General features: G+C 44.1%; 1 protein-coding gene and 1 long non-coding RNA gene across 4 annotated transcripts in view; one reads left to right on the forward strand and one right to left on the reverse strand.

Moving 5' to 3' along the window:
* LOC308620550 overlaps nucleotides 1-12,239 on the forward strand; it is an 89,351-nt gene extending 77,112 nt beyond the window's left edge. Inside the window, exons 3-4 of one of the 3 annotated variants that reach the window (XR_014016338.1) lie at nucleotides 4,769-4,844; nucleotides 4,942-4,984. This is a non-coding gene — a long non-coding RNA (uncharacterized lncRNA). Of the gene's footprint in view, nucleotides 1-1,052; nucleotides 1,089-4,768; nucleotides 4,845-4,941; nucleotides 4,985-12,140 lie in introns of those variants that run through there. The other 2 variants (XR_014016337.1, XR_014016339.1) reach the window with 2 other exon arrangements.
* LIPT2 (lipoyl(octanoyl) transferase 2) lies at nucleotides 1,510-3,140 on the reverse strand (the record flags this gene model as incomplete). Its single annotated transcript, XM_081240227.1, has 2 exons — nucleotides 1,510-1,739; nucleotides 2,693-3,140. 2 exons carry the CDS (start codon nucleotides 3,138-3,140, stop codon nucleotides 1,510-1,512), a joined length of 678 nt encoding a protein of 225 aa, XP_081096353.1.
* Nucleotides 12,240-12,927: the final 688 nt, after the last annotated feature.

A 12,927-nucleotide genomic window follows, 5' to 3' on the forward strand; every position in this document is an offset into this window, starting at 1 on the left:
TCCCATTGTGGGGTTTGCTTGATTGTTTGTTTTTGCTTTAGTTTGAGTTGGGTTTCTACACTTGCAAATACAAGAGCCCTAATTAATATAAACATATTTTATCCGTCAGCATAAGCTAGTTATGCTGTGGTAATGAACAACCCTCACATCTTGGTGGCTGAACTCCACCACATGTCCATCAGCAGCAGGGAGCTCTGCTCATTGCAGTCCCTCAGGAAGCAACCACCATCTTGAATGTTGTTGGTTACTGTTCCACAGAGCCAGGACTGGAACTAGAGTTGCCTGACTTCTCATTCAAGGCTCTTTCTACTCTAACTTCCTGTGGTAGTCAGTCTCCAAGATGGCCCTTAATGATCCTCACCTCCTATCACCCTCGTGCAGTCCCTTCCATACTGAATAGGGCTCACATATTAAGAGACTGCAGAAATGACTGTGTGACTTCCAATGCTGGGTCATAAAAGACATTGTGGCTTCCACCTTGTCTCTTTCTGGCATCACTTGCTCTGGGGGAAGCCAGTTGCCAGGTCATGAGAACATTCAAGCAGCCCTGTGGAATGATGAGGAACTAAGGTGAGGAATTAAGGCCTCCTTTTAACAACTACTACCAACCAAGTATGTGAGTGAATCATCTTGGAAGCTGATTCTCCAGCCCCAGTCAAACCTTCAGATGAGAGCTGCCCCAGCTGACATCTTGATTGCACCTGAGAGACCCTGACCAGAACCACCCAACTAAGCTTCTCCCGAATTCCTGACCCACAATATACGAGATAATAAATGTTTATTCTTTTAAGTCATTAAGTTTTGGGGTGATTTGTTACACAGCAATAGATAATTACTACAGAACCTTACAAACAGAGATCTCATATAAGAAAAACTTACTTCTATCTTTGGCATTTGTACAGTGTGAGAAATTATTCTTCTCTTTCCCCTAGCCTCTGGCCTAGCTCAGGTTACCTAACTAAAAATAGCTATCAGGCTTGAGGAATCCAACCCAGGAACACATATCCCATTTTATTCTTTAAAGACGCCTTTCCCTTTCCCTTTTATTGCAGAAAGTACCCAGGTCTCTTGAGAATGAAAAAGCACCACATCACATCACCTTCACCTGGATGATCCAGAGAAATGATTCTTACAAAAATCAAAGGAACTGGAGCCCAGGCTTCCCCAGTTAAATACAGTATTGAGGAAATAATAAATATTTGAGAAATGACACTCTATGATATCTGAGTTTTTCTAAGCTGAGAAAATGGTGTCAACAGTAGTGCTAATGCCTTATATTTATACAACATGCTTTTCATAATGTTTTCACATCTGTATCTGAGGTAGGTGGGGAAGATATAAATAAACCAGGATACATATGGAACCAATGGCTCAGAGCTCATGATTTGCCCATAGTCTCATGGCGTGTGAATGACAAGGCTGGTTCTAGAATCTGGGTTTCAGTGACTCCAAGTCAGGTGTGGTGCTTTCCAAGGCAGGACCTCCAGGCTGTGATAATATAAATGCCCTTCAGCTGGGGCTGTCCTCTGAGATCAATGTGCACTTGTAGGTCTCTTTAAAGGCCTCAAGGAAACGTGGTATTACTTCATCCACAGTGACATGCCTCTGGAGCTCCTTACTCAGGGAAGTGACACCTGTCCCAACCAGCCCACAGGGCACAATGTGCTCAAACCACGTAAGGTCCGTAGAACAGTTCAGCGCCAGGCCGTGAGATGTAATGTGCTTTCCACAGCGGACTCCTGCAAGGCAAACCAATGGGTCTTAGAATAGGTACCCTCCCTCCCCAGGCTTCATGATCCCCCTCAGTGTGATGAGGAAACTGGACTAGACCACTGACTTTCCAACTTCGTTTCTAGAGCACCCAAGGGGCTGTGCACAGATCAGGGGAGGGGGACAAAATGGGAGGAGAGGTGTGTTGCTCCACAGTAGCTGCACTTATTATGGAGATTACAGAAAATGTCCTTTAACAAAAGGATTCCTCCGTTGCTTAAAAAAAAGTTCGAAAACACTATTTCACCCTTATTGTCCTGATATTGTTCACTTCCCGTGTGTCTCCATTGGTAAAAATGAGTGTTGAACGAGTTGGCCCTTCTGGTTCTGAATATTTCAGTGAAGAGGGTTAAAAACTTTGTTTTGTTTGTTGTTTATTTGTTTTTACATGTAATGAGATATTTATTAAGCCTTAAAAAGGAAGAAAATCCTGACACACACTACAACATAGATGAACCTTGAGAACATTATGCTAAGTGAAATAATCCAGTCACAAAAAGACAACTACTGTATGATTCCACTTAAATGAGTTACCTAGAGAAGTCAAATTCATACATATAAAAGTAGAATGGAGGTTGTCAGGGGCTAGGGGGAAGGTGAAATGGGGAGTTGTTTAAAAGTGGAGTTTAAATTTGGAGAGATGAAAAGAGTTCTGGAGACTGGTTGCATAACAATGTGGAAGCACTTAACACTACTGAACTGTACACTTTAAAATGGTTAAGATGGTACATTTTATATTATGTGTATTTTACCACAATTTTTTTTTAAAAAGGGGGGGAAAATCATTCAGAGGAAGAAAGATACATTACATCCAGGACTAGTTCTGATTCAAAGCCCGCGCTAGATACACATCCTCCCAGCCGGAGCTCTGCCCTCACCACCATTGGTCCGGCCCCGCCAGGCCCCGCCCCGAGGCGCTCACCGATTGCGCAGATCTTGCGCTCGCCCAGCCAGACGCCGGTGTAGGGTGGGGGCCGCGCGCGGGCTCCTGGTAGGCCCTGGAGCTCGCACAGGCGCACGGCACACGCCTCCAGCGCCGCCACGTGGGCGCGCAGGCGTAGGCCAAGGGGTCGCAGGTCGAGTACGGGGTGGCAGAGCAGCTGGCCCGGGCCGTGGAAGGTGGCTAGGCCGCCGCGGCCAGTGGCGCGCACCTCGGCACCCAAGGCCCGCAGCCGCGTCGCCTCCTCGGACGTCAGGCCGCCGCGCAGCCCGGCGGTGTACACGGGCCCCGCGGGCTCGCAGAGCAGGAGCGCGCCCGCCTCGGTCCCTGGCTCGGCCTGCAGCCGCCGCAGCCAGCGCTCCTGCAGCGCCAGCAGCTCAGCATACGGCACCTGACTCAGCCGCAGCAGCCGTACCGCCGGTTGCCGCATTGCGCGGGCCGCGGCGTCTGCGGGGCCCCGCCTCCTGCCTGGGCCTGGGGGCGTGCTGGGGGGGCGGGGACTCGGGGACTTGTCCGGAGTCTCCGCCCCCAAATGCTTGTTACTGGCTCTTGAGAGACTGGACGATACCTAGGGCAAGGTGTGTCTCTTTTCATTCGTTCATTCCAACAACCAGTATTTAGGGCCTGCTTGTGTTCTGCAGGCGCTGCCCTAGGTGCTTGATACAGTAGTGTACATTGTATGGAAAAAGAAAAAGGTCTGTGTCCTGGGAAGCTTACATTCTTACAGCAGGCAATAAGCAAGTATTAAAGCATTAAATAAATAAGGTTATTTCAAATATTGATAACTGCTATGAAAAGAAAAGTAAAATAGGGTAATACGTGTCCTGAGTGGAGTTCCCCGAGGAAGAGGGAGATTAACATGCAGAAGCTTTATTGGGGTGGGGATGGGGTGAAGGTACTTTCAAGGCCAAGCCTGTAAGGTAGTGATGCAAGCAGGATTAGGCAGGAGGAGAGGTTGAATTGTGAAACTATCTAAGCAGAAGCCTCAGCCAATCCCAAAGAATGCTCTGAGCCTGGGATGACCTTTCAGAATTATTCCAAATTAAAGGAGGGGGCCAGAAATTTATGTCCTTACATTGACCAGTGATGGAGGCTGTATGTGGACAGGTCCTGTAACTTTTTTTTTTTTGCGGTACGCGGGCCTCTCACTGTTGTGGCCTCTCCTGTTGCGGAGCACAGGCTCCGGACGCGCAGGCTCAGCGGCCATGGCTCACGGGCCCAGCCGCTCTGCGGCATGTGGGATCTTCCCGGACCGGGGCACGAACCCATGTCCCCTGCATCGGCAGGCGGACTCTCAACCACTGCGCCACCAGGGAAGCCCCAGGTCTTGTAACTTTTGGCAAGGCTGTTTCCTGTGGAGGAGGGCAATTCCCAGAGAGAAATTGAGTCATGAGCAACCTACTCCCAGAAGCTGGGGGAATGACTGACGAGATCCTGAGGATGGATCTGGATCACAGCATCCATTATGTTGTATTAGAGTGTGATTTAAACAAATTAAATTCATTTAATAAACTTTTACTGAGTACCAACTCTGTGTTTGGCCCATTGCTATGTGAAGAGGTTACACAAGACTATCCTACCCCTGTATTCCTAATAGCACACAGAACCCAGTTTTTCTGTCCTCAATCTGTCCTCTGAATGTGTCTTCTAAGCTGCAACCAAGGATTGTTTAATTGAAAAGAAGAAAGCAGAGAAGTATAGAGAATAATGTAACAAATTACCATTTACCCACCATCCAGGCTTATCAAATTTTAATATTTTATTACTTCTGCTCAGGTCTTTTTTTCATTTTAGAAACTAATAACATTGATCACTCCCATAGGTACCTGAAAGACATTTCATAAATGTAGACATAAAATCCTAAGCAAATATTAGCAAATTTATCCAGCAATAAAGTATTGCTTATCCCAGGAATGCAAAATTGGCTTAACATTCTAAAATCAAACAATATAATTTTCACCGAAAAGGAGAAAAACCATGAGATTATTTTCAATAAATGCATAAAAAGCAGTTGGTAAAAATCAACACCTACTCTAACTAAAATTCTCATCAAACTAGGAAGAGAAGAGAAATTCTCCAATCTGATGAGGTGTATTGCGTCAATCAAGATTTAGATGACAGAGAAACCACACAGGTAATATTTTAATTAAATTTTTTATTTTGAGAAAATGGTAGACTCACGTGCAATTGTAAAGAATAATACAGAGAGATCCTGTGTACCCTTTACCCAGATTCCCTCAAAGGTAATGTCTTGCCAATGTCACAGTTGGGATATGGACATCGATACAGTCAAGATACAGAACATTTCGATCACCATGAGGATCTCTTATGTTGCTCTCTTATATCTACACCACTACTTAACTCCCAGCAAACAATTATCTGTGTTATATAAATAGCATCGTACGGTATGTAAACTCTGGGAACTGGCTTTTTGTTTTCCACTCAGCATAATTTTCTAGAGACTCATCTGGGTTATTGCATGTATCAATATTCATTTCTTTTTATTGATGAGTAGTATTCCATGATATGGATGTACCATAGCTTGTTTTACCACTCATCCATTGAAGAATAACTAGGTTATTTCCAGTTTTCAGATATTCTGAATAAAGCTGCTACAAATATTCATGTAAAAGTTTTTAATGTGAACATAAGTTTTCATTTCTCTGGAATAAGTGCCCAAGAGTGTAATTACTGGATCACATGGTAGCTGCATGTTTAGTTTTTCAAGAAACTGCCAAACTGCTCTCCAGAGTAGCTGTACCATTTTACATTCTCATCAGCAATATATATATGAATGATGTAGTTTCTCTGCATCCTTGCCAACATTTGCATTACCACTATTTTTTATTTTAGACATTCTGATAGGTGTATAGTGGTGTTTCATTGTGATTTTAATTTGTATTTCCCTAAAGGCTAATGGTGTTGAACATCTTATCATGTGCTTGTTTTCCATCTGTATATCCTCTTTAATGAAATATCTGTTCATGCTTTATGCCCATTTTCTAATTGATTGTCTTTTTTTTTTTTTTTTTTTTTTTTGCGGTATGCGGGCCTCTCACTGTTGTGGCCTCTCCCGTTGCGGAGCACAAGCTCCAGACGCGCAGGCTCAGCGGCCATGGCTCACGGGCCCAGCCGCTCCACAGCATGTGGGATCCTCCCGGACCGGGGCATGAACCTGTGTCCCCTGCATCGGCAGGCAGACTCCCAACCACTGCACCACCAGGGGAAGCCCCTCTGTCTTTTAATTAGTGTATTTAGACCATTTAGGTTAAGGTAATTATTGATATATTAAGGCTGAAGCCTGAACCTTTTTTTGTTTTTGTTTGTTCTCTCTGTTTTCTTTTTCCCATCTTCCTGTGCTTAATATCATTAATCATATGAAAATGTAAATTAAAACCACAATGAAATGTCATTACACAATCACAAGAATGGCTAAAAATTAAGAAGAATGAATACATCAAGTGTTGGCAAGGTTGCAGAGCAACCAGAACTCTCACATATTGCTGGTTGTAGTGTTAAATGGCATAAACACTTTTGACAAAGGACTGGCATTTTTCATGATATTAAATATACACCTATCCTATGACCCAGTTTTAATCCTAAGAATTTATCCATGATAAATGGAAACATTTATACCACAAAAAGATTTGTACAACAAAGTCCACTGCAACTTTATTTACAATACTTCCAAATTGGAAACAGCCCAGGTGCCTATCAGTAAGAGAACTGATATACCGTGATATATTCATACAATGGAATACTGCTCAGCAATTAAATGGACAAACTATCTTCCATGAGTAGCGTAGGGTGCGGCTCACAGGAGTCTCAAGTACTATGACTCTGCTAAGTGCTTCATGCAGTTTATCTTATTAATCCTTCCAGCCCTAAGGGGTAATCATCATTATTATTGCTAAGTGCCTTGCATATATTTTCTTATTTGATCCTGTACAACCCTATGAGGCAGTATTCTGACACTAGCAGCTGATATACTGAAATACAATTTAATTCCAATGCTAACCACCCAGAGTTAGCAGCAGACTCCACAGGTTCAAGAGCATACTTCCCGGGACTTCTCTGATGGCGCAGTGGTTAAGAATCCACCTGCCAATACAGGGGACACAGGTTTGAGCCCTGGCCTGGGAAGATCCCACATGCTGAGGCACAACTAAGCCCGTGCGCCACAACTACCGAGCCTGTGCTCTAGAGCCCACATGCCACAACTACTGAAGCCCGCTTGTGTAGAGGCTGTGCTCTACAGCAAGAGAAGCCACCGCAATGAGAAGCCCGTGCACCACAACGAAGAGCAGCCTCCGCTCTCGGCAACTAGAGAAAGCCCATGCACAGCAACAAAGACCCAAAGCAGCCAAAAATAACTAAATAAATAATTAATTAATTTTTTAAAAAAGAGCATACTTCCCAACAAGACTGTCCTCACTTCAGATGCCAGTTGCACTTTCGAGGGTTCCCCAGCCACCAGCATTTCTGACCAAATGGCTACAACTTCTGGGGTTCCCGTGACCCCCTTGGGTTCAATGATTTGCTAGAACAACTCACAGAACTCAGAAAAGCATTATACTTATGATTACAGTTTTATTATAAAGGATACAAATCAGTTTCAGTTAAATGAAGAGACACACAGGGTGGGGTCTGTGAGAGTTCTGTATGTAGAGCTTTCATGACCTCTCCTCATGGAATCAGGATATGTCACCCTCCAGGAACACTGATGTGTTCATCATCTAGGAAGCTCTACTGGGCTATGGTGTCCAGAGTTTTTATTGGATTTTCATTACAAAGGTATGATTGATTGAAGCATTGGTCACATGCTTGAACTCAATCTCCAGTTCTTCCCCTTGTCCCTAGAGATCAGGTTGGCTCAGAGTCCCAACCCTCTAACCACATCATTGGTCTTTATGATGACCAGCCCCCATCCTGAGTCATCCCATCTCTTAGCAGAAACTCAGATTTATGATCCAAAGAGCTCATGATAACAAAGATACTCCTATTACTTTGGAAATTCCAAGGGTTGAAATTCACCTTCCCAGTAATCAGGGACAGAGGCCAGTCAAATTCTTTATTACATAAGAGATGGGCATTATTATTGCCCCCATTTTACAGATAAGTAGAGACCTACAGAGGTTGCTCAAAGTCACACACCTAGTAAGTAGCAAAACCAGGACTCAAACCTAGGTATGTCTGACCACAATCTTGATACTCCTCCACTATATATATTGTCTGAAAGTAAATGCTCACTATTTCCTGAATGAATAAACTACTAGGAAAATATCAAAAATGATTCTGAAATTTCTAGCTTGGGGGACTGAAAATGATCAAGGCCTTTCTAAGAACTTCATTGGTCTTCCATACACATATTTTTTAGGTCCTATCCTATATTAAAATGTTTCTATATCCCATGTAAAATATTGTTTCTTTGCTGAAAATATTTTAAAGGATTTTTAAAATTTTACTTTGAAATCATTTGCTATGTCTACTTAAATTATGACAAGATTTGATTTCTTGTCAGTCACAGCCCATACATGGAATGTTTGCAAAGTGAGAAAATCAAACTTAGAAATTTTGTTTTGTTTTGTTGTTTGTTTTTTATTTTTGGCCGTGCCACGCGATTTGCAGGATCTTAGTTCCCTGACCGGGGATCCAACCCACACCCTCGGGAGTGAAAGCGCAGAGTCCTAACCACTGGACCGCCAGGGAATTCCCTACAAATTATTTTTAAGTGTAATCAAATGTTTATGAATACCAACTCCAGCTCTTGCCTGAAGGTCTGCATCTCAGCCAGGGGCAGGGCCGCTGCATTGCACAATGGCAGGGAGCATTCTCATAGACTGCAATGCAAATGTGCCCCCTGGAGTTGTCCAATGCAATAACCCTGGCCAGTGAGTCAGGGGAAAGATGAAGAGCCCCCATCCACTGCACAACCAGAAGTAGCAGGTATCAAGTGTACTCACTACTTCTCATGTCCAGAATTTAGTCACATGACCACATCCAGCTTCAAGAGATGCTGGGAAGTGTATCTTGCTGGGTGATCTTGTGCCTGGTTAAAATTCAGGTGATCTATTAATAAAGGAGGGAGGGCATATGTGGCAGTCACTATCACAATTAAATTGAACAGCTAATGAAGCTGATATAAATTTACATTGGTAGACGTTTGTCTAAATATTTATTGATTTTGATTTTATCGTTTTCTTTTGGTATTCTGGATTCTCTAAAAAAAAAAAAAAAAAAAAAAGGGAGGAGGTAGTCTGAAACTTTTCTCTAGGCCCTTGAAAATCTTGTCAGTACTAGATGCTGAGCCTGTGAGGCCTAGTGGATACAAGGTCTATGAGGATGATGAGTCCACTAACCAAAAGAGGGAACCCAGAGGGGGTGTGATCCCTCTCGGCTCCAGCGCCCCCCTAGACAAGAAGGTAGCCCCTCAAAGGGTGTGTGCCCAGATTCCGTATGCAGTTTGTGCGGCTAACGGAGTACAGACATTTAAACATTAAATATCAACTAATCCTTATGTAGTTGATTAGTCCACAACTAATCCTTATGTAGGGGAATAGTCCACAGAGGTGGGGAAGGAGGAAGTGAGAACTGGAGTGGGGACAGGAAATAACAACCAAAATGAGGCTCAGGGCCAAGAAATTAGGAAGGAGACAAAATAGCTGGACAGACTGGGTTTCAGAGCAGATTACAAAAGTCGCTGTGAGTCATCAATGGCAGTGCTGTTGTTTAAAAATAAACATAACATTTAGATAGCTCCAGGCTCTGAGGGAAAAACAGAGGTTGGATTGCTTAAGGCCCTGTCCCAAGGTGCCTACAGTCTATAAGTAAATATGTATGAGGTGGGATCCCTGGATCCCACCTAGCCTAGAGCCTGGCACAAAGTAAGTTCTTAGTAAATATTTGTAGAATGAATGAATGATTTGTTAAATAAATAACTAGCTGTGTGTCCTTGAACTGGGACCTTTTACCAGGGGTCTCAACCATAAAAGGAAACACTGGGTCACTGTGGCCTTCAGGTCCCTAGTGACGCCAAATTTTCTGGACAGGAGGACTGATATTTGGCTACCATCACCTGAAAAAGTGTGCATCCCATGGCATGCTGCATCAAATCTAAACTCAACCCACAAGGTTCAGCTCAAAGACTGCCTCCTCCACAATGCCTCCCTACCCCTTCCCTCAACAAATTGTACCTCTTCTAGTACATAGTCTACCCAGGTTACTGTGTGTTGGGTTCATCATCCCCCCCACTTGACCTGTGACCTGAGAATACAGAGTAAAGCTAATACTTATGTTGTACTTACCATGTGTCAGGCACTCTGAAAGCTTTAAAATCATCAATGTGCTTAATATCTTAACAACCATGAAGTAGGTACTATTTTTCCCTCAGTTCACAGATGAAAACTAGAGGCACAGAGTGAGTAATTTGTTTACCATTAGGCTGCTAGTAAGTGTCAGAGACAGGATTCAAATCTGGGTAGTCAGGGTCCAGAATCCTTGTCCTTAACCAGCACTCGGTCTTATTCCTCTTTAAACACCCCATAGCAAAAATCTCAGTTTGGCACATAGTAGGTACTCAGTAAAAATGTCTATTGAATAAATAAATAAAAGCAGTAAACTGAGAAGCTGGGTATTAGAAGGGTATGCGGTTCCCCTGAGTATCCATCTGCTTACTGAGCCCCAGTCTTTCTCCAACATATGGGCTTAGTATGTGGTTCAGTCCATCCACCTATCCACTTATCATTCATCCATCCATCCATCCATCTACCCATTCACCCATCTCTCCATCCATTCAATGAATAGTTACTGTCCTACCCCACCCCACAATGGGGGCCAGTGATACGAAAATGAATTGGCACAGTAGTGACAAATATGTCCATAGACAGTGGCAGTACAGCATGACAGGAGCTACACAAAAGAGGGCGCCACTAATTCTGCCTGGATGGAGTCAGGGACTTACGGACTTACTGAAGGGCATTTAGGGAAAGAAACATGACTGGAACTCAGGGCTTCTGACTACCAGCCTGTGTGCTTTCCTTTACACTAGGGGCTCTGAAGTCCATTTTTAGTAATGGAAACTTTCCAAAAATCGTATACAGATTCCCATTACATAAAGCAGAAAGCCTCTGCTTCTTGGTTTCTCCCTCGCTGTCTCAGCCTTTAAGTCACTTTTTTTTTTTAAATCACTAGCTCTCAACAGTGGAAGTTGGTCCAGTGAGATCTTAAGCCCATGCATAGATGGCAGCTGCTTCCCTCTAGCCTGTTTCCACCTATTTCACCTTCCACACTGCAGCCAGAGACCTTTCAAAAACGCAGACCCATCTGTGCCACCCTTCAGTTTAAAAACATCCATTCATCTGTTTGGCCAACAATACTTACTAAGTGCTTTCACTGTACAAGGTAAGAATGCCAAGAACAGAACAGATAGTCCCTGCCTGCTTTCGGGGGTGGGGGTGGGTGAGGGAGACAAGAAACCTGTGGGCAATTACTCAAATTGCTAAATAGGATGTGCTGATCAAGAGTAAATCCGGCGGCTTCCCTGGTGGCACAGTGGTTGAGAGTCCGCCTGCCGATGCAGGGGACGTGGGTTCGTGCCCCGGCCCGGGAAGATCCCATATGCCGCAGGGCGGCTGGGCCCGTGAGCCATGGCCACTGAGCCTGGTCCAGAGCCTGTGCTCCGCAACGGGAGAGGCCACAACAGTGAGAGGCCCGCGTACCGCAAAAAAAAAATACTAATAATGTCACTGAACTGGTTACTTTTAAAAATGGCTAAAATGATATACATTTTATGTTATGTATACTTTACAGTAAAAATAAATAAATAAATAATATCCTGAGTAAAAGAAGCCAGACACACACAAAGAGCATGGTCCCAGACCCAGTGATCTGTGTGTCTGAGCTTCTTCCTTCCTTCTGGATTTCCTTTCACCTGGGTTCCGGGGCCACGGCCAAGAGGCAGGATGAAGGAGTGCATGACGGGAGGGAGGGAGGAAGTGATTAAACGTTGAACGAGGATCTGGTGGTTGTGAGGTCAAAGCCAGGACGGCCCATTGGGAAGGCCAGGCATGAGGAGGTGGGATGCCTCCCTGCCTGGAAGGAAGAGGGTATCCGGAGGTCAGGGATGACACTAGTGTTTTGGGCCGTGGGAGAAAAGTGAGATATCTAAATTAAGGAGGAAAGGTGGGTGGGAATTGCAGGATGTCCATATTGGCCTATGTGGCAAAAATAAATGCTTTTGGAAGTAAATACATACGTAAACAAAAGAGTACAGATTTTTTTTAAGCCTCCAAATCCACCTTCTTGCTCCACTTTACCAAGGACAAGGGCAGCATAATAAGCTGAGAAGGGAAACAAAGATATTTCTAGATTCCGGCTGCTATGGGGAAATTACAAATGAGGTCTGACGCTATGTTTGTTTCTTTTTCATTAGGAAAAAATACCTTGCCTGACATGGGCACCCTGCCACCGTTGGGAGAACCGTGAGAATCCAGTTTGTTCCCAAAACACTGCCACTGGGAGGTGAGGTCACAAGGTAATATGGTTTTCCCCCATGGCAGCCCAAACCAAAAATAAATCAATGAATAAATGATAAATAAATAATGTCCTGGGAGAAACACTGAAATAGGAATCAGAGCACATGGCCTCTGGTCTGATGCTTTCATATCCTAGCTGGGTGCCCTGGGGCAAATCATTTCCCCTCTCTGCACTTCAGTTGTAGGGCACGTCTATCGCTAATATTCTATGGGTCTAGAATATACTTTTTTCATGTCCTTAAAGAGAACAATGATGACAGTTGGAGAAAGGAAAAAATGCTGAGCTGAATGGTGGAGCTGAATATCCCAGAGCTAGAAGAGAGTTCGCCTAGCTCATTCATTCATCCACTCATTCATTCATTCATCCACTCATTCATTCATTCATTCATCCATTCATATTCCTACCTGAGCAAATACCCTGTTCCTGGCCCCTGGTAGGGAAGTAAAGACCAGAAATGGATCAGACCGAGCTTTCAGTCTAAGAGATAGAAGAGATGATGTGGGGCAAAGCAAAAGGGTAAATAAATGATTATGCCACCAGGGGCTATGAGCCTGGGGACTGACTGTGGAGAGTATGGTAGGAGTGCAGAGTGGGCCAGACTCGCTCAGCTTGCAGAAGCCAGGAAGGGCTTCCAGAGGAAGAGTCTGCTCAAGGGAGAAGTAGAAGGTCACCAGGCAGATAAA

This window comes from Mesoplodon bidens (assembly GCF_964165515.1).
Source record: "Mesoplodon bidens genome assembly, chromosome: 7".
Taxonomy (NCBI): domain Eukaryota; kingdom Metazoa; phylum Chordata; class Mammalia; order Artiodactyla; family Ziphiidae; genus Mesoplodon; species Mesoplodon bidens.